The 26,224-nt window shown below is 42.5% G+C and overlaps 1 protein-coding gene across 3 annotated transcripts in view; it reads right to left on the bottom strand.

The window, feature by feature from the left end:
• LOC129865935 (glucosidase 2 subunit beta-like) overlaps positions 1-26,224 on the bottom strand; it is a 316,514-nt gene that overhangs the window by 51,535 nt on the left and 238,755 nt on the right. For all 3 annotated transcript variants that reach the window (XM_055939023.1, XM_055939021.1, XM_055939024.1), the window contains one exon: positions 23,583-23,654. In XM_055939023.1, the coding sequence (XP_055794998.1) occupies positions 23,583-23,654 (72 nt within the window). The remainder of the gene's footprint in view (positions 1-23,582; positions 23,655-26,224) is intronic.

Here is a 26,224-nt window from a genome sequence, read left to right as displayed (position 1 = left end):
ATAGAGGCACCCTATCCCCTATGTAGTGCACTACTTTAGAACAGGGCACATAGAGGCACCCTATCCCCTATGTAGTGCACTACTTTAGAACAGGGCACATAGAGGCACCCTATCCCCTATGTAGTGCACTACTTTAGAACGGGGCACATATAGGCACCCTATTCCCTATGTAGTGCACTACTTTAGTACAGGGCACATAGAAGCACCCTATCCCCTATGTAGTGCACTACTTTAGAACAGGGCACATAGAAGCTCTGGTAAGAAATGGTGCACTATATACGGGAATAGGGTGCTATTTGGGACAGCCACTGAGTGCTGACGTCACGCCTCCTGCTGGCATAATGTGTTGTGTGCCAGGACCTCGTTTTAAAGGTCGACTCAAATCAAAGCACTGATACTCCAGTGTGGAAGAGAATATCCATTCAGGATATGTATTGACATCGTTCCTTCTCTCAAAACACCTAAAGCCCTTCAAAATGAACGATACATACAACGCCTCAATGAACAACTCTCTTATTAGGACAATATTTTAACATGTAACCTACACCATCAATCTGACACCACACTATTTTAATCTGACACCACCGTATCTTAATCTGACACCACACTATCTTAATCTGACACCACCGTATCTTAATCTGACACCACACTATCTTAATCTGACACCACACTATCTTAATCTGACACCACACTATCTCAATCTGACACCACACTATTTTAATCTGACACCACCGTATCTTAATCTGACACCACACTATCTTAATCTGACACCATATTATCTTAATCTGACACCATATTATCTTAATCTGACACCACATTATTTTAATCTGACACCACACTATCTTAATCTGACACCACACTATCTTTAATCTGACACCACATTATTTTAATCTGACACCACATTATCTTTAATCTGACACCACAGTATCTTAATCTGACACCACAGTATCTTAATCTGACACCACATTATTTTATTCTGACACCACATTATTTTAATCTGACACCACACTATTTTAATCCGACACCACATTATTTTAATCTGACACCACACTATTTTAATCCGACACCACATTATTTTAATCTGACACCACACTATTTTAATCCGACATCACATTATTTTAATCTGACACCACACTATTTTAATCCGACACCACATTATTTTAATCTGACACCACACTATTTTAATCTGACACCACATCATTTTAATCTGACACCACACTATTTTAATCCGACACCACATTATTTTAATCTGACACCACACTATCTTAATCTGACACCACCTTATTTTAATCTGACACCACAGTATCTTAATCTGACACTACATTATCTTTAATCTGACACCATATTATCTTAATCTGACACCACACTTTAGAGCCAGAACCCAACCTTGTCTCATAATTATTATAACTTAGAATAATAATCAGTTGCTAAAATGTTAATTAGTATGGAATTGGTAGCTATGCAACTGATAAAACCCCCACGACCAAGTATGTACTGTAAATCAATTATGTAACGTAAATTATGTCATCAAACATAATTTGCTTAACGAAATTGAGTAAAGCAGAATGTACATAGAGATCCATGCCAAACAGTCAGGCTTGTCGCCCATGCTGAGAGAATGATTAAAGATGCCTACTCTCACCCTCTTCGTCACGTCCTTCTGATATCCAGTACAAAAGGACCGCCAGATTAAAGAGCATCGAAAACTCCAAACGTGACAATGGCACTCTTTCAACAAACAGCCAAAATAGAAGATACCTGTTTGAAGGATTAGAGACCTGTCACAAAAGTCGAATTGTTCCTCTTTCTAGTTCTTTTTACCTCAGTCAACTCATAATGATTTAAAGTGCACAGTCTTCTAAGAACGGTGTAGAAAATGTGATGCTAATAGCTAACCCGAGTCGTAATTATTCTAGCTAGGACTGAATTCAAATGCGTAGCATCCACCCAGCTTCCTTATAACCATATACATGTTGGTGATTCCATTCGCATATACACAGAGTGTACAAAACATTAAGAACACCTGCTCTTTCCATGACATAGACTGACCAGGTGAATCCAGGTGAAAGCTACGATCCCTTATTGATGTCACTTGTTAAATCCACTTCAATCAGTGCAGATGAAGGGGAGGAGACGTGTTTAAAGAAGGATGTTTAAGCCTTGAGACATGGATTGTGCTGATGTGCCATTCAGAGGGTGAATGGGCAAGACAACATATTTAAGTGCCTTTGAATGGGGTATGGTAGTAGGTGCCAGGTGCACCGGTTTGTATCAAGAACAGAAAAAGCTGCTGGGTTTTTCACTCTCAACAGTTTCCCGTGTGTTCCAAGAACGGCCCACCACCCAAAGGCCATCCAGCCAATTTGACACAACTGTGAGAAGCGTTGGAGTCAACATGAGCCAGCATCCCTGTGGAATGCTTTCAACACCTCGTAGAGTTCACGCCCTGATGAATTGAGGCTGTTCTGAGGGCAAAAGGCGGGGTGCAACTCCATTTTAGGAACGTGTTCTTAATGTATGGTATAGTCAGTGTACATGTATGTACAACACAATTCAGCATGATTGTCCTTCAAACACAACAACACCCAAACCATCAGCATCTCACCTAATCTCGTATCGTCAAAAGCTAATGTACCGTGCCGTTCTCAAATCTGTCACAGTTACGGGCATTTGACTGGAATCCTGTGTAAACCCTCTGAAGTTGTAATAGATGTATCATAATGTTTTACAGCTCCCTAGGTGATTGGCATGCCCACAAAATGGCCGCCCATTGTGAGAATCTCACACTTCCCCACTGTTTATACATGCACCGCTACTGCTGAACAACTGCAGATGAATAGCCATTCATCTTAAAGGAGAAGGGATGGGATGCATTTTCTGTCAGACCATCTCTCTTCTAGTACTTTTAAAAAAGGCTCTGGGGGTTTTTCCAGCGTCTCTCGTGAGGCATCAACTATTATTGATCAAATGAACACATTTCCATATTGCCATGGCCACAGAAGTGGAGTTTCTCTTTCTGGCCCCGTCCCCCATAAATTTGCCTCAGCTGGATCGTTCAGTTCAGTCACCCCCCCCCCCCACACACACCCCTCCACACCCCCACGCAGGGCTGTCATCGCTCCGGGGCGTTTTATATTTTAGGACAACTTCTAAGCTCACTCCTGAGGGCAGGTTGTAATTCATCTGAAGACACATCCTGTGAGAGGCCTTTGTTCATACTATATAACGCTGTCATAAGCTATAGGTGTGCACAGCGATCATAACTCACAGGATTTGATTTATTTTGGGAGGAAAAAATTGTACAGTTAAAAAGTACGAACAAAGCCAGGAGGGATCACATCATTAAAGCATTTAACAACAAACGTTTCTCAAAAGGCTAAACATAATTATATGCTCTGTTAGTTTATACCTTCGTTTAAAAAAAATATGTTATTCCCTAAACGAAGGTTTACTGGCACTACTCGATTGAAGGCAGATGTAATATCTTCATAGTGACCAGAACATGCCGCTCTCCTTGAGGCTTACTGCCGAAGATGCTGTATGCCACGCTTCTTCTCCATGGTCTCAATGTTGCTAGGCTACCTCCATTCGCATTTTTTTTTTTTTTTATATTTTTTTTTTAAAATCTACTGTTCAATAAAGCTGCTCAATGGAAACCTGTGGGTTTGAACACTGAGTAATGTGAACCTGCAAAGGCCACTGACAGTACTAATAGGTTTCCGTTTGCTTTCACAATAGACCTTTCCTCTTTCTTTGACTCTGTAGCACAACAGCAATACGTCTGCTGCATGCAGCATCTCCCCCCCATCACAATCCTTCCCATAAAAAGATGAATGTCTTTCAATCACTATATGTTTTTATCCCCCACAGCATTTAATTTGAGTTATCACTGTGGTGGCGCTAATGTAGCATTGGGGTGGCGCTAATGTATCTCTGTGAGTTATCACTGTGGTGGCACTAATGTATCTCTGTGAGTTATCACTGTGGTGGCGCTAATGTATCTCTGTGAGTTATCACTGTGGTGGCGCTAATGTATCTCTGTGAGTTATCACTGTGGTGGCGCTAATGTATCTCTGTGAGTTATCACTGTGGTGGCACTAATGTATCTCTGTGTTGAGTTATCACTGTGGTGGCGCTAATGTATCTCTGTGAGTTATCACTGTGGTGGCACTAATGTATCTCTGTGAGTTATCACTGTGGTGGCGCTAATGTATCTCTGTGAGTTATCACTGTGGTGGCGCTAATGTATCTCTGTGAGTTATCACTGTGGTGGCGCTAATGTATCTCTGTGAGTTATCACTGTGGTGGCGCTAATGTATCTCTGTGAGTTATCACTGTGGTGGCGCTAATGTATCTCTGTGAGTTATCACTGTGGTGGCGCTAATGTATCTCTGTGAGTTATCACTGTGGTGGCACTAATGTATCTCTGTGTTGAGTTATCACTGTGGTGGCGCTAATGTATCTCTGTGAGTTATCACTGTGGTGGCACTAATGTATCTCTGTGAGTTATCACTGTGGTGGCGCTAATGTATCTCTGTGAGTTATCACTGTGGTGGCACTAATGTATCTCTGTGTTGAGGTATCACTGTGGTGGCACTGATGTATCTCTGTGAGGTATCACTGTGGTGGCGCTAATGTATCTCTGTGTCGAGTTATCACTGTGGTGGCACTAATGTATCTCTGTGAGTTATCACTGTGGTGGCACTAATGTATCTCTGTGAGTTATCACTGTGGTGGCACTAATGTATATCTGTGTCGAGTTATCACTGTGGTGGCACTAATGTATCTCTGTGTTGAGGTATCACTGTGGTGGCACTAATGTATCTCTGTGAGTTATCACTGTGGTGGCACTAATGTATCTCTGTGTTGAGTTATCACTGTGGTGGCGCTAATGTATCTCTGTGAGTTATCACTGTGGTGGCACTAATGTATCTCTGTGAGTTATCACTGTGGTGGCACTAATGTATCTCTGTGAGTTATCACTGTGGTGGCACTAATGTATCTCTGTGTTGAGGTATCACTGTGGTGGCACCGATGTATCTCTGTGAGGTATCACTGTGGTGGCGCTAATGTATCTCTGTGTCGAGTTATCACTGTGGTGGCACTAATGTATCTCTGTGTTGAGTTATCACTGTGGTGGCACTAATGTATCTCTGTGAGTTATCACTGTGGTGGCACTAATGTATCTCTGTGAGTTATCACTGTGGTGGCACTAATGTATCTCTGTGTCGAGTTGTCACTGTGGTGGCACTAATGTATCTCTGTGTTGAGTTATCACTGTGGTGGCACTAATGTATCTCTGTGAGTTATCACTGTGGTGGCACTAATGTATCTCTGTGAGTTATCACTGTGGTGGCGCTAATGTATCTCTGTGAGTTATCACTGTGGTGGCACTAATGTATCTCTGTGGGTTATCACTGTGGTGGCACTAATGTATCTCTGTGAGTTATCACTGTGGTGGCACTAATGTATCTCTGTGAGTTATCACTGTGGTGGCACTAATGTATCTCTATGTCGAGTTATCACTGTGGTGGCACTAATGTATCTCTGTGTTGAGTTATCACTGTGGTGGGGCTAATGTATCTCTGTGAGTTATCACTGTGGTGGCACTAATGTATCTCTGTTTTGAGTTATCACTGTGGTGGCACTGATGTATCTCTGTGTTGAGTTATCACTGTGGTGGCACTAATGTATCTCTGTGAGGTATCACTGTGGTGGCGCTAATGTATCTCTGTGAGTTATCACTGTGGTGGCGCAAATGTATCTCTGTGAGTTATCACTGTGGTAAGTCGCTCTGGATAAGAGCGTCTGCTAAATGACTTAAATGTAAATGTAAATGTAAATGGTGGCCCTAATGTATCTCTGTGAGTTATCACTGTGGTGGCGCAAATGTATCTCTGTGAGTTACCACTGGGGTGGCGGTAATGTATCTCTGTGAGTTATCACTGTGGTGGCGCTAATGTATCTCTGTGAGGTATCACTGTGGTGGCGCTAATGTATCTCTGTGAGGTATCACTGTGGTGGCGCTAATGTATCTCTGTGAGTTATCACTGTGGTGGCGCTAATGTATCTCTGTGAGTTATCACTGTGGTGGCACTAATGTATCTCTGTGTTGAGTTATCACTGTGGTGGCGCTAATGTATCTCTGTTTTGAGTTATCACTGTGGTGGCACTAATGTATCTCTGTGTTGAGTTATCACTGTGGTGATAGTTAGTTAACCAGATCAGCCTACAGTTAACCAGAGTTAACCAGATCAGTCTACAGTTAACCAGAGTTAACCAGATCAGCCTACAGTTAACCAGAGTTAACCAGATCAGCCTACAGTTAACCAGATCAGCCTACAGTTAACCAGAGTTAACCAGATCAGCCTACAGTTAACCAGAGTTAACCAGATCAGCCTACAGTTAACCAGATAGTTAACCAGACCAGCCTATAGTTAACCAGATCAGCCTACAGTTAACCAGAGTTAACCAGATCAGCCTACAGTTAACCAGAGTTAACCAGATCAGCCTACAGTTAACCAGAGTTAACCAGATCAGCCTACAGTTAACCAGAGTTAACCAGATCAGCCTACAGTTAACCAGATCGGCCTACAGTTAACCAGAGTTAACCAGATCAGCCTACAGTTAACCAGAGTTAACCAGATCAGCCTACAGTTAACCAGAGTTAACCAGATCAGCCTACAGTTAACCAGAGTTAACCAGATCAGCCTAAGTTAACCAGAGTTAACCAGATCAGCCTACAGTTAACCAGAGTTAACCAGATCAGCCTACAGTTAACCAGAGTTAACCAGATCAGCCTACAGTTAACCAGAGTTAACCAGATCAGCCTACAGTTAACCAGAGTTAACCAGATCAGCCTACAGTAACCAGATAGTTAACCAGATCAGCCTACAGTTAACCAGAGTTAACCAGATCAGCCTGTAGTTAACCAGAGTTAACCAGATCAGCCTACAGTAACCAGATAGTTAACCAGATCAGCCTACAGTAACCAGATAGTTAACCAGATCAGACTACAGTTAACCAGATCAGCCTACAGTTAACCATAGTTAACCAGATCAGCCTACAGTTAACAAGATCAGCCTACAGTTAACCAGATCAGCCTACAGTTAACAAGATCAGCCTACAGTTAACCAGATATTTAACCAGACCAGCCTACAGTTAACCAGAGTTAACCAAATCAGCCTACAGTTAACCAGATCAGCCTACAGTTAACCAGATATTTAACCAGACCAGCCTACAGTTAACCAGATAGTTAACCAGACCAGCCTATAGTTAACCAGATCAGCTTATAGCAACCAGATCAGCCAACAATTAACCAGATCAGACCATAGTTAATCAAATAGTTAACCAGATCAGCCTATATTTAACCAGAAAGTTAACCAGATCAATCTACAGTTAACCAGATAGTTAACCAGATCAGCCTATAGTTAACCAGACCAGCCTACAGTTAACCAGATCGTTAACCAGATCAGCCTACAGTTAACTAGATCAGCCTACAGTTAACCATATCCTTAACCAAGTAGTTAACCAAATCAGCCTAGAGTTAACCAGATCAGCCTACAGTTAACTAGATCAGCCTACAGTTAACCATATCCTTAACCAAGTAGTTAACCAGATCAGCCTACAGTTAACCAGATCAGCCTACAGTTAACCAGATCAGCCTACAGTTAACCAGATCAGACTACAGTTAACCAGATCAGACTACAGTTAACCAGATCAGCCTACAGTTAACCAGAGTTAACCAGATCAGCCTACAGTTAACCAGATCAGCCTACAGTTAACCAGATCAGCCTACAGTTAACCAGATCAGCCTACAGTTAACAAGATCAGCCTACAGTTAACCAGATCAGCATATAGTTAACCAGATCAGCATACAGTTAACCAGATCAGCATACAGTTAACCAGACCAGCATATAGTTAACCAGATCAGCATATAGTTAACCAGATCAGCATATAGTTAACCAGACCAGCATATAGTTAACCAGATCAGCCTACAGTTAACCAGATCAGCCTACAGTTAACCAGATCAGCCTACAGTTAACCAGATCAGCATATAGTTAACCAGATCAGCATACAGTTAACCAGATCAGCATATAGTTAACCAGACCAGCATATAGTTAACCAGATCAGCATATAGTTAACCAGATCAGCCTACAGTTAACCAGATCAGCCTACAGTTAACCAGATCAGCCTACAGTTAACCAGATCAGCATATAATTAACCAGATCAGCCTTTAGTTAACCAGATAGTTAACCATATAGTTAACCAGATCAGTTTACGGTTAACCAGGTAGTTAACAAGATTAGCCTATAATTAACCAGGTAGTTAACCAGATCAGCTTATAGTTAACCAGATCAGCTTATAGTTAACCAGACCAGCCAACAGTTCACCAGGTAGTTAACCAGACCAGCTTATAGTTAACCAGACCAGCCTGTAGTTAACCAGACCAGCCTACAGTTAACCAGATAGTTAACCAGACCAGCTTATAGTTAACCAGACCAGCCTGTAGTTAACCAGACCAGCCTACAGTTAACCAGATAGTTAACCAGACCAGCCTATAGTTAACCAGATCAGCCTGTAGTTAACCATATAGTTAACCAGACCAGCCTGTAGTTAACCATACAGTTAACCAGATCATCCTATAGTTAACCATATAGTTAACCAGATCATCCTATAGTTAACCATACAGTTAACCAGATCAGCCTGTAGTTAACCATATAGTTAACCAGATCAGCCTGTAGTTAACCATATAGTTAACCAGATCATCCTATAGTTAACCATATAGTTAACCAGATCAGCCTGTAGTTAACCATATAGTTAACCAGATCAGCCTATAGTTAACCAGATCATCCTATAGTTAACCATATAGTTAACCAGATCAGCCTATAGTTAACCAGATAGTTAACCAGACCAGCCTATAGTTAACCAGATCATCCTATAGTTAACCACATAGTTAACCAGATCATCCTGTAGTTAACCAGATCAGCCTGTAGTTAACCATATAGTTAACCAGATCATCCTATAGTTAACCATATAGTTAACCAGATCATCCTATAGTTAACCATACAGTTAACCAGATCAGGCTATAGTTAACAGCAGGACCTTTTATAGGCTGATCTGCTATATGTATTTCTTTGTATATATTTTGTTAATAGTTCACTATAGTGTTCTGCATCGTACGGGCCGCTTACTCGTCATCTTTCTAGTGAGATATTGGACATGATCCAAGAAAGGACTGGGCAACATTGTGGGCTCCCAAGGTTAATTGGTGAACGGGCAAGCTGCTCTCCGGCCTGGTCGCAATTCCAAAGCCTCTTGTTCTGTCCCCTGATTTGCTGTGAGCGATGACACAGCGTCTGCAGAGAGGGTTTTGAACCCGCGCCCATGGGGGAGGCTCCTTGAACCCGATGTGGCGGCACACTGCGACCCTGTGAACCCAGGCGCGTGGCCACCTGATTTCCCCAGAGCCCCGGCTCTGTGACCTGCCGACCCCTGCCTCTCTTTCAGCCCTGTGTAAGTGCCCCCCTCCCCCAGTCAGAGAGACAACAGAGACTGATACAGCTAAGGGATAAGAGGCGCTAGTCCAGCCAGTAGTCCCACCATGCTACTGGACATCAATGTATTTAGATCTTTGATTTGTCTGGACATGTTATGTCCTACTATGATGTTGAATGATGTCTGTTTTGTCCTACTATGATGTTGAATGATGTCTGTTTTGTCCTACTATGATGTTGAATGATGTCTGTTTTGTCCTACTATGATGTTGAATGATGTCTGTTTTGTCCAGGACTATGATGTTGAATGATGTCTGTTATGTCGTACTATGATGTTGAATGATGTCAGTTATGTCCTACTATGATGTTGAATGATGTCTGTTATGTCCTACTATGATGTTGAATGATGTCTGTTATGTCCTACTATGATGTTGAATGATGTCTGTTTTGTCCAGGACTATGATGTTGAATGATGTCTGTTTTGTCCAGGACTATGATGTTGAATGATGTCTGTTTTGTCCAGGACTATGATGTTGAATGATGTCTGTTTTGTCCAGGACTATGATGTTGAATGATGTCTGTTTTGTCCTACTATGATGTTGAATGATGTCTGTTTTGTCCGGACTATGATGTTGAACGATGTCTGTTATGTCCTACTTTTGAAACGTCAACATATTTGAATTGTTAGATTGTCACGGGAAACAGTTTTTCAGGACTTCATGAATGAATTAGTTTTGTTGTCGCTACTTCAATGTACTGTACAGTATTTAGGTCTTTTTTAGTTCAGTGTCCTTAGAGCTATGTTTAGGCCCACCCACTGTTCCATATCAGCGTATGTAGATCCATTTTCCCTGTGTTTATCCAAAGCAAACTCCAGAATGGAATATATGAATATTTTAGCTGCTCTTCTGCTCATGGCGAAAGGTTATTATGGCCCATGCAGGTAAAGTGTTCTGTGGTTGTTAGCGGCTACAGAGCAAATGGCTTCTTCAACACAGCTAATTACTCCACGCAAAACGCTTCCGTGAGTCATTGGCTTCAGCCAGCCAGCTAGAAGTCTTGCCGTGTACAGCTACCACATCATGTTTCCCTCCCAACTGAAACAGATAGGTACAGCTACCACATCATGTTTCCCTCCCAACTGAAACAGGTAGATACAGCTACCACATCATGTTTCCCTCCCAACTGAAACAGATAGGTACAGCTACCACATCATGTTTCCCTCCCAACTGAAACAGATAGGTACAGCTACCACATCATGTTTCCCTCTCAACTGAAACAGGTAGATACAGCTACCACATCATGTTTCCCTCCCAACTGAAACAGGTAGATACAGCTACCACATTATGTTTCCCTCTCAACTGAAACAGATAGGTACAGCTACCACATCATGTTTCCCTCCCAACTGAAACAGATAGGTACAGCTACCACATCATGTTTCCCTCCCAACTGAAACAGATAGGTACAGCTACCACATCATGTTTCCCTCCCAACTGAAACAGATAGGTACAGCTACCACATCATGTTTCCCTCCCAACTGAAACAGATAGGTACAGCTACCACATCATGTTTCCCTCCCAACTGAAACAGATAGGTACAGCTACCACATCATGTTTCCCTCCCAACTGAAACAGATAGGTACAGCTACCACATCATGTTTCCCTCCCAACTGAAACAGGTAGATACAGCTACCACATCATGTTTCCCTCCCAACTGAAACAGGTAGATACAGCTACCACATCATGTTTCCCTCTCAACTGAAACAGATAGGTACAGCTACCACATCATGTTTCCCTCCCAAATAGGTACTGTCTGTCTTCGTTTCAGGTGACTGACTACCATTTCCCTAACAGGGTGTGTCTCTCTCCCGTCGGTGTGTACCGGACATTATTAAGATGGACGACGCTGTCACGGGGAGGACGGTGTTGTCGCCGTGTGAGCGTTTTTGCTCCGCTCTGTTACCATTATCATGGCTGATGGTGTTGTTATTCTATTCCGTTGTCATGAACACAGACGTGCTGATCACTGTGAAAAAATAACACTTAGCATAGAAAATGTAGCCGTTGAAATACATTGACGGGTATGTGTTGCATCTTATCGACAGGTAACTGCCAAAATAAAGGAAACACTTGAGTGAATGAGGGATACAAAGTATATTGAAAGCAGGTGCTTCCACACAGGTGTGGTTCCTGAGTTAATTAAGCAATTTAACATCCCATCATGCTTAGGCTCATGTATAAAAATAACCAGTTGCTCATTATTTTGGCTACCATGGCTAGAAGAGATCTCAGCGACTTTGAAAGAGTCCTCCTCAAAGGAACATAAGGAGTTTAAAGGGTGTGTGTGTGTGTGTGTGTGTGTGTGTGTGTGTGTGTGTGTGTGTGTGTGTGTGTGTGTGTGTGTGTCTGTGTGTGTGTGTGTCTGTGTGTGTGTGTGTGTGTGTGTGTGTGTGTGTGTGTGTGTGTGTGTGTGTGTGTGTGTGTGTGTGTGTGTGTGTGTGTGTGTGTGTGTGTGTGTCAGTCACTTATGGGAGACCCTGGAGCAGCGCCTTGAGACGTTTTCCACCACGTTAAAAAAAAAAGAAGAAAAAATTAGGGAATTTCTTGTGGAAGAATTGGTGTCACATCCCTCCAATAGAGTTCCAGATACGTGTGGAATCTATGCCAAGGTGCATTGAAGCTGTTCTGGTAGCTCGTGGTGTTTCCTTTATTTTGGCAGTTACCTGTAGACAACGTGGAGCATTTCTCTTCCTGGGTTATACATTACGGCAATATGGGGTGGCTATATTGTACGAACGAGCCACAGCCAAAGAAAAGCATCCTCAGACTAAATGGATTGTTACTGAGAGCTATTTGTGCTGCTAGTGGTTTAATAAACAATACTGTACATTCAGCTAGCATAAGGCAAGGCTAGCGAAGACAGACATCACTAGAAACACCTTCCTAATACTGAGTTGCCCTCAGAACAGCCTCAATTCATCAGGGCATGGACTCTACAAGGTGTTAAAGTGTTCCACAGGGATGCTGGTCCATGTTGACTCCAGGTTGGCTGGATGTCCTTTGGGTGGTGGACCATGCTTGATACACACGGGAAACTGTTGAGCGTGAAAAACCCAGCAGCGTTGCGATTCTTGACACAAACCGGTGCTCCTGGCACCTACTACCAGACCCCGTTCAAAGGCACTTAAATCTTCTGTCTTCACCCTGGCACAAATACACAATCCATGTCTCAAATATCTCAAGGCTTAAAAATCCTTCTTTAACACGTCTCCTCCCCTTCATCTACACTGATTGAAGTGGATTTAACAAGTGACATCAATAAGGGATTATAACTTTCACCTGGATTCACCTGGTCAGTCTGTGTCATGGAAAGAGCAGGTGTTCTTAATGTTTTGTACACTCGGTACAAACGAGCCCCTTGATTGATAAAGGAAATGTGATGAATTAAGGCTACATAGTAATCCCAGTAGTGATACTAGCGCTGCCGTTGAAAGCCTTTCAGCAGTCCTACGCTCACCCGTCCATCTAGTACTGCTACTACTGTTAGTCATGGAGGTGGTGCTCTGGTTATGCATTAAGGCTACACAGTAATCCCAGTAGTGATACTAGCGCTGCCGTTGAAAGCCTTTCAGCAGTCCTACGCTCACCCGTCCATCTAGTACTGCTACTACTGTTAGTCATGGAGGTGGTGCTGTGGCTGCAATGGAAAGAACATTATTTGTGTCGTAGTTGGACTAGTAGTACAATTTCACACCTTCCCATGACAAGTCATGCATGTTCTACCTCTCTCTCCCTCTCTCTCTACCTCTCCCTCTCTCCCTACCTCCCTCTCGCTATATCCTGTTGGGGATGGGGGCGCTGTTTAGACTATTTATGCTAATGTGGCTAATTTTTTAAACGGCTTCCCACAAAATCCTTGATCGTACAATATGCATATTATTATTATTATTGGATAGAAAACAGTCTATAGTTTCTATAGGAGTTGAAATTTTGTCTCTAAGTGGAACAGAGCCCATTCTACAGCAATTTCCCTGACATGGAGTCAGACTTGAGAAATGTTGGCCACTTTTCTGAAGTCAGTTAAAAGGGCACTGTCGTTGCTATGACTATACGGACACTTCTTACGTCTTCCCCTGGATGCCTTTACGTGATGACGATTCCAACGGGCTCGATTGCGCGTTCACAGGCCCTACAAATGAAAAAACTCTGAAGCTAGTCATTCTTTGGGAGCTGCGTAACGCGCGTGGAAGACACCGACCCTCTCCTGTTCCAAGCGTTAGTTTAGCCTGTTATATTTCTCCGGTCATCTTTTCACTCGTTATAGGAGTTACAAACATCATAAAGTAGTTAATTTAAAGCGTTTTATAGCAATTTATATCCGTTTAGTGCGATTTTGGGACATTTATTTTTGCAACGATGTGAAAAGTTGGGCACGCTTTTCAGTTCATCCCGAACGTAGTTGACATTTCCACATGGCAAGAGGACAGCTTTCCACCAAAAGACGATTTCTCCCAAGAAAGGATCCTTTGCCCAAGATACTGATGGAAGAACAGCTCAAGGTAGGACATTTTTATTATGATAAATCGTGTTTCTGTCGAAACATTTTAGTGGCTTAGGACGCCATGTTTTTTGACGTAGCTTCGCTTGGCGCAAACTGTATTGAAAAGTAAGGATAAATTAAAAAATGTAATAACGCAATTGTATTAAGAATTAAATTGTCTATCAATCCCTGTCCACCCTATATTTTTTAGTCACGTTTATGAGTATTTATGTATAAGAGTAGATCACTGTCTAAGTGGCGCAAGGACTTTTTCTTTACCAGCTTGTCTACATTTCACATTGTCTAACCATGATTTTGGTGGCTAAATATAAACATTTTCGATCAAACTGTATATGCATGTTGTAATGTGATGTTACAGGAGTGTCATCGGAAGAATTCTGAGAAGGTTAGTGAAAAAATTAATATCTTTTGGCGATGTTGACTTTTATCGCTCACTTTGGCTAGAATCAATGCTGGGCTGCTAATTGCTATGTGCTAAGCTAATATAACGATTTATTGTGTTTTCGCTGTAAGACACTTAGAAAATCTGAAATATTGTCTGTATTCACAGGATCTGTGTCTTTCGATTCGTGTATGCTGTGTATTTTTACGAAATGTTTGATGATTAGTAGTTAGGTAAACACGTTGCTCATTGTAATTATTCTAGTCCATTTGTGATGGTGGGTGCAATTGTAAACTATGCCATATACCTGAAATATGCACTTTTTTCTAACAAAACCTATCCCATACCATAAATATGTTATCAGACTGTCATCTAATGAGTTTTTTTGTTGGTTAGGGGCTATAAATATCTTAGTTTAGCCGAATTGGTGATGGCTACTGGTGTTGGTGGACAAATAAAAGATGGTGGATTATGCTAATGTGTTTTTAGGTAATAGATGTACATCTTTACATATTGTGTCTTCCCTGTAAAACATTTTAAAAATCGGAAATGTTGACTGGATTCATAAGATCTGTGTCTTTCATTAGCTGTATTGGACTTTAATGTGTGAAAGTTAAATATTTTAAAAAAATATTTTTTTTGAATTTCGCGGCACTGGTTTTTCAGTGGGGGGGGGGGGGGTGTGCCGCTAGCGCCACGCTGATCCTAGACAGGATATCTCTCCCCCTCTCTCTCTCTCTCTCCCCCTCGCTCTCTCTCACCCCCCCTCTCTCCCTACCCCCCCTCTCTCTTGCTATCTCTCTCTCTCTCTCTCTCTCCCCCTCTCCCCCCCTCTCTCTCTCTTGCTATCTCTCTCTCTCCCTCTCTCCCTGTCCTTTAGGATGCTGAAGCAGGTGTGATAAATGCTGCCGTTTAAATCAAAGCTCTCCCCCCCCCCCCCCCCCCCCCTCTCTCTCCTCCTCTCTCCTCCTACCTGACTCTGGGGAGAGGAGGATGTCTCCATGCAGATTGATATCAGGGGGCCCAGCCATATCCTGCAAGGGCTGAGTGATGGTCTGTCTGGATAAAAAATGAACTTCATTCCCTGCACGCTGGCAATGATTCATGTTTCCCCTCCAACCCCCACCACCACACCACACCGTACCACAGTACACCGCTCTCTCCCTGGAAACATGTGGTCTACATCTTCCAGTGTAGCGCCACCTGCCCACCCCAGCAAATCCCATTACCGTGTGGGTCTGTCTGTGTGACTTATACTCAGCTGTGTCCAAAGTGACCATTTAGTTTCCGTTAACCAATTGAAATATTAAATAACTTCTTAGCTTGGTTGGCTTTTCTAACATTGGAGATATTTTGTTGGACGCCATTTTCGTTTTTTTTTCCCAAAGCGGGTGGCACACGAGCACCCCCTTTTCCGTCGTCAAGGTGATCAGTGAGAGGAGACCGCTGTAATGAAAAGGTTTTGAAGCAGAGACGTATGTATCCTAGTTAAAACCCTGACTAGGTTATGAAAGTGCTGTTATCCTCACTTGGTGTCTGAAGGCTGTGAGCTAAGTATCATCTGGCAGCCATCTTGTGGGAGACAGACCGGCACAGTATGCCCAGAAGGAGTCTGCAGTCGGAGGACACTGTGACCTCACCTTGAGTCACATGTATAGGAGACAGCTGCAGACAGCTCCGTTCTGCCCTGATACTGTTTGACAGTCAAACGTAGACTCTGGGTGGAATTAGTCAGAGCTCGCATGCTGTCCCCTTTTCCTCAACGAGGACACGGTAAAACATGTGAGTGGGCAGTGAGGAAGCGGAGAAAAGAGAACAGGAAGTCATTCCAATGATTTGACTTCATAAGGAGACTAGTACGGGCCTCCTCCCAGACAGACGTACTAGGTTCACTAACGCGCAGGTAGTCTTTGCCTGTGGATCTTCTCTTGACCACACAGGTTGGGTCAAGTCCCACCAGCGCCGTAGCTCTGGATTATCCCGCGGTATGAGCTTTTGTCCCGGGTGAGGGGACCTCCCTGTCTTCCTGCCCGAGGCTGAGTTAGCAGTGAACCCCTGGGCTCCCCTTTATCAACCAGGCCACCCCTCCTGGTCCATCTCTGCTAGCCACAGAGGTTAGCTCACTCCTGGTCCATCTCTGCTAGCCACAGAGGTTAGCTCCCTCCTGGTCCATCTCTGCTAGCCACAGAGGTTAACTCCCTCCTGGTCCATATCCGCTAGCCACAGAGGTTAGCTCCCTCCTGGTCCATCTCTGCTAGCCACAGAGGTTAGCTCCCTCCTGGTCCATCTCTGCTAGCCACAGAGGTTAGCTCCCTCCTGGTCCATCTCTGCTAGCCACAGAGGTTAGCTCCCTCCTGGTCCATCTCTGCTAGCCACAGAGGTTAGCTCCCTCCTGGTCCATCTCTGCTAGCCACAGAGGTTAGCTCCCTCCTGGTCCATCTCTGCTAGCCACAGAGGTTAGCTCCCTCCTGGTCCATCTCTGCTAGCCACAGAGGTTAGCTCCCTCCTGGTCCATCTCTGCTAGCCACAGAGGTTAGCTCCCTCCTGGTCCATCTCTGCTAGCTACAGAGGTTAGCTCCCTCCTGGTCCATCTCTGCTAGCCACAGATGTTAGCTCACTCCTTCCTACTGTTAACACTTCACGGGTAGTTTGTGACACGGTATACTATGTGTCAGCGGGGGCTATTTTTGTTCACAACCCCAACGAGCAATCCAATATGTATTTATAGACCGCTCTGCGCTAGTTTACACAGGATACGTTCAACCACTGGGTTATAGTACTTTTATAAGTGTGTCATAGTCAGACAATCCTGCTATCGGCTGGTCCTCCCTTTCTAGTTGACCGGACAACACCCTCACGGGTGAGTCACACTCGCTGAGTCCCGGGGATAGGGTTTCAGACTAATTACTTGAAATTAATTCTTAGCTTGAAAGCAGGGATTCGACACTTTTTTGTCTGACGAAGGACAAACTAGAGATACCCAGTGTGTCTCTTACACCGTTACCCTAGAGCTCCCTTGTGGTGTCCTGCTGGACCTCACAACATGGTCTGGCTGCAGGACACTTAAGGTGAAGCCCCTGAGTCTGTAGCTGTTATAATGCTACTCCTCTTCTTCAGCACTTTATTCAACAAGTCATTTAACTCGTTAGTTAAAACCAGTAACACCTCTCTTTTGGTTCCACTAGTTAGTTAAAACCAGTAGCACCTCTCTTTTGGTTCCACTAGTTAGTTAAAACCAGTAGCACCTCTCTTTTGGTTCCACTAGTTAGTTAAAACCAGTAACACCTCTCTTTTGGTTCCACTAGTTAGTTAAAACCAGTAACACCTCTCTTTTGGTTCCACTAGTTAGTTAAAACCAGTAACACCTCTCTTTTGGTTCCACTAGTTAGTTAAAACCAGTAACACCTCTCTTTTGGTTCCACTAGTTAGTTAAAACCAGTAGCACTCTATTTTGATGGATTTGATCGTTTTTTAGTGTAGACATCCTTTACACATGATGTCTACAGAGTCAGTTAACACGTCTCCTTTACACATGATGTCTACAGAGTCAGTTAACACGTCTCCTTTACACATGATGTCTACAGAGTCAGTTAACATGTCTCCTTTACACATGATGTCTACAGAGTCAGTTAACATGTCTCCTTTACACATGATGTCTACACAGAGTCAGGTAACACATCTCCTTTACACATGATGTCTACACAGAGTCAGGTAACACATCTCCTTTACACATGATGTCTACACAGAGTCAGGTAACACGTCTCCTTTACACATGATGTCTACACAGAGTCAGTTAACACATCTCCTTTACACATGATGTCTACACAGAGTCAGGTAACACATCTCCTTTACACATGATGTCTACACAGAGTCAGGTAACACATCTCCTTTACACATGATGTCTACACAGAGTCAGGTAACATATTGGTTCTTTCATAGATACAGCTACCACATCATGTTTCCCTCCCAACTCTAAACAGAGAAATACAGCTGCCACCAGCATCTAATAACATCCTTTTATTGAAACGGAAAATGTTTTGACACTTAAATGCAAAAAAAAAAAAATCTGATAATTTAATTCCTGTTCGTTGTCGATGCTCCAAAACAAGTATTTAACATTTGTGGCCCACAGCACAAATGGCGTCAAAAATGGAGTCTCGGGAGGAGTTTAAGTCAATCATAAAAGCACATGAAAAGTTTTGAAAGAGAAGTGTAATGTCAATAGAACAGCATTGCAGTAATTGTACCCTATAAAGTGTCTGATGGCTGCCGGTTAAGGATAATGAGAGAGAGGACAGCGGAGCGACATCCCATAATCAACACCTCAAATCTCCTGACACCAGCAAAACGGTGATAAGGAGATAAATATAAGTTTGACAGTAACTGAGGCAACAAGACGGGAGCATAATGTGATCGCGCAGGGGAGAAAAATAGAAGATATCCCACGGGGCGGGTGGAAAGGACATGTGTTAGAACTGATGGATCTACGCCTTTCTGCAGGTTCCTATAGCTTCCCAGGTACATACACAGCCTTCACACCGACTCTCTGCAACAACATGCCCACACTCCAAAATAACAACACATTCCTATAGCTTCCCAGGTACATACACAGCCTTCACACCGACTCTCTGCAACAACATGCCCACACTCCAAAATAACAACACATTCCTATAGCTTCCCAGGTACATACACAGCCTTCACACCGACTCTCTGCAACAACATGCCAACACTCCAAAATAACAACACATTCCTATAGCTTCCCAGGTACATACACAGCCTTCACACCGACTCTCTGCAACAACATGCCCACACTCCAAAATAACAACACATTCCTATAGCTTCCCAGGTACATACACAGCCTTCACACCGACTCTCTGCAACAACATGCCCACACTCCAAAATAACAACACATTCCTATAGCTTCCCAGGTACATACACAGCCTTCACACCGACTCTCTGCAACAACATGCCAACACTCCAAAATAACAACACATTCCTATAGCTTCCCAGGTACATACACAGCCTTCACACCGACTCTCTGCAACAACATGCCCACACTCCAAAATAACAACACATTCCTATAGCTTCCCAGGTACATACACAGCCTTCACACCGACTCTCTGCAACAACATGCCAACACTCCAAAATAACAACACATTCCTATAGCTTCCCAGGTACATACACAGCCTTCACACCGACTCTCTGCAACAACATGCCCACACTCCAAAATAACAACACATTCCTATAGCTTCCCAGGTACATACACAGCCTTCACACCGACTCTCTGCAACAACATGCCCACACTCCAAAATAACAACACATTCCTATAGCTTCCCAGGTACATACACAGCCTTCACACCGACTCTCTGCAACAACATGCCCACACTCCAAAATAACAACACATTCCTATAGCTTCCCAGGTACATACACAGCCTTCACACCGACTCTCTGCAACAACATGCCAACACTCCAAAATAATAACACATTCTACAAAAGAGATATTAAAGTTCTACACATTAGGTTGAGTTATACCCCTTTCATACCGTAGCACCTTGATACAAGGTGAATATACCCCTTTCATACCGAAACACCTTGATACAAGGTGAATATACCCCTTTCATACCGTAACACCTTGATACAAGACCAATGTCCACCGGTGGACAGATCCAATCCCAGATCCCCTTATCACAGATCCAATCCCTGATCCCCTTATCACAGATCCCCTTATCACAGATCCCCTTATCACAGATCCCCTTATCAAAGATCCCCTTATCACAGATCCCCTTATCACAGATCCAATCATAGATCCCTTTATCTTAGATCCAATCCCAGATCCCCTTATCACAGATCCAATCCCAGATCCCCTTATCACAGATCCAATCACAGATCCCCTTATCACAGATCCAATCACAGATCCCCTTATCACAGATCCAATCACAGATCCCCTTATCACAGATCCAATCACAGATCCCCTTATCCCAGATCCCCTTATCACAGATCCAATCCCAGATCCCCTTATCACAGATCCAATCCCAGATCCCCTTATCACAGATCCAATCATAGATCTCCTTATCACAGATCCCCTTATCCCAGATCCCCTTATCACAGATCCCCTTATCACAGATCCAATCCCAGATCCCCTTATCCCAGATCCCCTTATCACAGATCCAATCCTAGATCCCCTTATCACAGATCCAATCCTAGATCCCCTTATCCCAGATCCCCTTATCACAGATCCAATCCTAGATCCCCTTATCCCAGATCCCCTTATCACAGATCCAATCCTAGATCCCCTTATCCCAGATCCCCTTATCACAGATCCAATCCTAGATCCCCTTATCCCAGATCCCCTTATCACAGATCCAATCCCAGATCCCCTTATCCCAGATCCCCTTATCACAGATCCAATCCTAGATCCCCTTATCACAGATCCCCTTATCACAGATCCAATCCTAGATCCAATCCCTTGGGAGAAACTAAAAGGCCATACTTTAACCCTTCAGATGAAATGGAAACCCCGTCACAGCAGAATAAATTCAACCCAGTCCAGTATATGAAGTCCACCCCCCCCCCCCTTTTTTTTGCAATTGATCAAAAGGTAAGTTAACCATAATAGAGATTTGTTAGCAATTGATTAAAGGTCACATGTAGCCTAACAAATGTTGAAGAACAATAAAAAATATCGATATCGGGGCAGAAATATGGGTCTTAGTCCACACGCAACATCATAACAATGATGAAGTAGTTTTGGGACTGGCGGCAGAATATGTATCAAGAAACATTCAAGGTCATTTCTAATGTAGAAATGACAACCTACTTCCTTCAGGTGAAATAAACAGAGGTAGACAGTTTACACATGATAGAGAGAGAGGTGACATAAACAGTTTACACATGATAGAGAGAGAGGTGACATGAACAGTTTACACATGATAGAGAGAGAGGTGACATAAACAGTTTACACATGATAGAGAGAGAGGTGACATAAACAGTTTACACATGATAGAGAGGTGACATAAACAGTTTACACATGATAGAGAGAGAGGTGACATGAACAGTTTACACATGATAGAGAGAGAGGTGACATGAACAGTTTACACATGATAGAGAGAGGTGACATAAACAGTTTACACATGATAGAGAGAGAGGTGACATAAACAGTTTACACATGATAGAGAGGTGACATAAACAGTTTACACATGATATAGAGAGAGGTGACATAAACAGTTTACACATGATAGAGAGAGAGGTGAAATAAACAGTTTACACATGATAGAGAGAGAGGTGACATGAACAGTTTACACATGATAGAGAGAGAGGTGAAATAAACAAAGGTAGACAGTTTACACATGATAGAGAGAGAGGTGACATAAACAGTTTACACATGATAGAGAGAGAGGTGACATGAACAGTTTACACATGATAGAGAGAGATGACATAAACAGTTTACACATGATAGAGAGAGAGGTGACATAAACAGTTTACACATGATAGAGAGAGAGGTGACATAAACAGTTTACACATGATAGAGAGAGAGAGGACATAAACAGTTTACACATGATAGAGAGGTGACATAAACAGTTTACACATGATAGAGAGGTGACATAAACAGTTTACACATGATAGAGAGGTGACAAACAGTTTACACATGATAGAGAGGTGACATAAACAGTTTACACATGATAGAGAGGTGACATAAACAGTTTACACATGATAGAGAGGTGACATAAACAGTTTACACATGATAGAGAGAGAGGTGACATAAACAGTTTACACATGATAGAGAGGTGACATAAACAGTTTACACATGATAGAGAGAGATGACATAAACAGTTTACACATGATAGAGAGAGAGGTGACATAAACAGTTTACACATGATAGAGAGAGAGGTGACATAAACAGTTTACACATGATAGAGAGAGAGAGGACATAAACAGTTTACACATGATAGAGAGGTGACATAAACAGTTTACACATGATAGAGAGGTGACATAAACAGTTTACACATGATAGAGAGAGAGGTGACATAAACAGTTTACACATGATAGAGAGGTGACATAAACAGTTTACACATGATAGAGAGGTGACATAAACAGTTTACACATGATAGAGAGGTGACATAAACAGTTTACACATGATAGAGAGGTGACATAAACAGTTTACACATGATAGAGAGGTGACATAAACAGTTTACACATGATAGAGAGGTGACATAAACAGTTTACACATGATAGAGAGGTGACATAGACAGTTTACACATGATAGAGAGAGAGGTGACATAAACAGTTTACACATGATAGAGAGAGAGGTGACATGAACAGTTTACACATGATAGAGAGAGAGGTGACATAAACAGTTTACACATGATAGAGAGGTGACATAAACAGTTTACACATGATAGAGAGAGAGGTGACATAAACAGTTTACACATGATAGAGAGAGAGGTGACATAAACAGTTTACACATGATAGAGAGAGAGGTGAAATAAACAGTTTACACATGATAGAGAGAGAGGTGAAATAAACAGTTTACACATGATAGAGAGAGAGGTGACATGAACAGTTTACACATGATAGAGAGAGAGGTGAAATAAACAGTTTACACATGATAGAGAGAGAGGTGACATGAACAGTTTACACATGATAGAGAGAGAGGTGAAATAAACAGTTTACACATGATAGAGAGAGAGGTGACATAAACAGTTTACACATGATAGAGAGAGAGGTGACATAAACAGTTTACACATGATAGAGAGAGAGGTGAAATAAACAGTTTACACATGATAGAGAGAGAGGTGACATAAACAGAGTTAGCTACATAACTCAAGGCCAACGCTAATACGTGCTTGTCCAATGAGAGCGTTCGTATGCTGTGGGAAACTATCGTGTGAGTCTGAAGTGAGAACAACACATCCCCCCCCAAAACAATATAGCACATTGTCGAATATATATTCATTCCTTTGTCGAGAAGGTGAAAGAGATTCATTTACACACGTATAGCCTTTTAAAAAAAATAGGACTTAATTGCGGTTAGCCAGTGCTTTTAAAGAGGAACATTCCAAGAGTCCTCCAAAAAGCCATGGCGTCACGAGGTGGAAACCGGTACAGGTTTAAACTGTGGTAACACCGGTGAACGAGGTACTCACCCTAAGGACACCACTTCTCCTGAAGCACTCTTCTGTGTTACTTGACTGAAGGGACACAGCTCGTAAATATACCTTCAGAGAAGAATAGAACAAAAAATGTATATTTTAGAAAATGAGTTACGTTCACCATGTCCTGTTGAACATAGAATGGCGGTATTTTCACCCTTCATTTTGCTCTGCACTACTCTCCATGATGTGTCCAGTTCTATGTTAATTTACAAAATATATATATTGATGTGGAAAACACATTGGGACAGTTTCCCAGACACAAATTAAGCCTGGACTAAAAAATAATTTTCAATGGATATCGAGATTGCTTTTTAATTCCAGGACTAGGCTTAATCTGTGTACGGGAAACTATCCCCTTAATATACAGTGCCAGTCAAAAGTTTGGACACACCTACTCATTCAAGGGTTCATTATTATTTTACTATTTTCTACATTGTAGAATAATAGACTTCGAAACTATGAAATAACACATGTGGAATCATGTAGTAACCAAAAAAAGCATTAAACAAATCAAAATATATTTTTTAATTTAGATTATTCAAAGTAGCCATCCTTTGCCTTGATGACAGAATTGCATACTCTTGGCATTCTCTCAACCAGCTAAATGAGGTAGTCACCTGGAATGCACTTAAATTAACAGATGTGCCTTGTTAAAAGTTAATTTGTGGAATTTCTTTCATTCATAATGATTTTGAGCCAATCAGTTGTGTTGTGACAAGGTAGGGTTGGTATACAGAAGAGATCCCTATTTGGTAAAAGACCAAGTCCATATTATGTCAAGAACAGCTCAAATAAGCAAAAATAAATTACAGTCCATCATTACTTTAACACACAATTTCAAGAACTTTGAATGATTCTTAAAGTGAAGTTCGCAAAAACCATCAAGCAATATGATGAAACTGTCCGTCGTGCCATAGGAAAGGAAGACACAGAGTCACCTCTGCTGCAGAGGATAAGTTCATTAGAGTTACCAGCCTCAGATTACAGCCCAAATAAATGCTTCACTGAGTTCAAGTAACAGACACATCTCAACATCAACTGTTCAGAGGAGACTGCGTGAATCAGGCCTTCATGGTTGAATTGCTGCAAAGAAACTACTACTAAAGGACACCAATAACAATAAGAGACTTGCTTTGGTCAAGAAACACAATCAATGGACATTAAACAGGTGGAAATCTGTCCTTTGGTCTGATGAGTCCAAATATGAGATTTTTGGTTCCAACCGCCATGTCTTTGTGAGACGCAGAGTAGGTGAATGGATGATCTCTCTACGTGTGGTTCCCACATGAAGCATGGAGGAGGTGGTGTGATGGTGCTTTGCTGGTGACACTGTCAGTGATTTATTTAGAATTTATTTAGCATTCTACAGCGACACGCCATCCTATCTGGTTTGCGCTTAGTGGGACTATCATTTGTTTTTCAACAGGACAATGACCCAAAACACATATTTGACCAAGGAGAGTGATGGAGTGCTGCATCAGATGACCTGGCCTCCACAATCACCCGACCTCAACCCAATTGAGATGGTTTGAGATGAGTTGGACCGCAGAGTGAAGGAAAAGCAGCCAACAAGTGCTCAGCATATGTGGGAACTCCTTCAAAACTGTTGGAAAAGCATTCCTCATGAAGCTGGTTGTGAGAATGCCAAGAGTGTGCAAAACTGTCATCAAGGAAAAGTTTGGCTAAGAATCGCAAATATAAAATATATTTTGATTTGTTTAACCCTTTTTTGGTACTACATGATTTCATATGTTTAATAGTTTTGATGTCTTCATTATTATTTTACATGTAGAAAATAGTAAAAATAAAGAAAAAACCTTGAATGAGTTGGTGTGTCCAAACTTTTGACTGGTAGTGTACATCCCTTCTGTCACACAGCTATATGAGGAAGGTACGAAGACGAACGCAGACATACAGACACAGGCCAGTATTATTGAACAAAGCCCTGTTGGCCACCATTTTGTCTCAACTCTCTGACAAGCGGGCCACTGGTGGCCACGCACAGCTTTTCTACCCAGACTCAGAAGACTAGCTAGAAATTAGAGCAGACCGTTGTTAATGTTGGCTAGCGAGCGCCAGAGAGTGGAAAAGACAGAGAAGAGCTCCAGTAAACTGATCAAAGAACTGGACGGAGGTAAGCCAGCAGGGGTTGTTCTTGACATTTGAACCAATGCATTGACTAATACAAAAGAAAAGAAGAGGCCAAGTCAACCGAAATGAAAGAGAGTGAGAGAGGAAGAGAAAGAGCAAGGGACGGGGTGGAAGAAAGGTGGACGTGAAAGTGGATGTGGGTCGGGGAGAGGGAGGGGTCAAAAGCAGTGAGAGAAAAAGAAAGATGAAAGAAAGAAAACAATGAATATCAGAGAAGAGAGAGCGGGTAGAGAGAGAGGGGGTAGAGAGAGAGAGGGTAGAGAGAGGGGGTAGAGAGAGAGTGGGTGTAGAGAGAGAGAGGGTAGAGAGAGGGGGTAGAGAGAGAGTGGGGGTAGAGAGATAGGGGGGGTAGAGAGAGAGGGGGTAGAGAGAGAGAGGGGGGGTAGAGAGGGGGGATAGAGAGAGAGGGGGTAGAGCGAGAAAGGGGGTAGAGAGAAGGGTAGAGAGAAAGAGGGGTAGGGAGATAGAGAGAGGGGGTAGAG

The sequence above is a fragment of the Salvelinus fontinalis genome, chromosome 11, assembly GCF_029448725.1.
Source record: "Salvelinus fontinalis isolate EN_2023a chromosome 11, ASM2944872v1, whole genome shotgun sequence".
Lineage (NCBI taxonomy): Eukaryota > Metazoa > Chordata > Actinopteri > Salmoniformes > Salmonidae > Salvelinus > Salvelinus fontinalis.
Note: the sequence above shows the minus strand (reverse complement) of the source record. Positions and strands in the feature narration are given on the sequence as shown.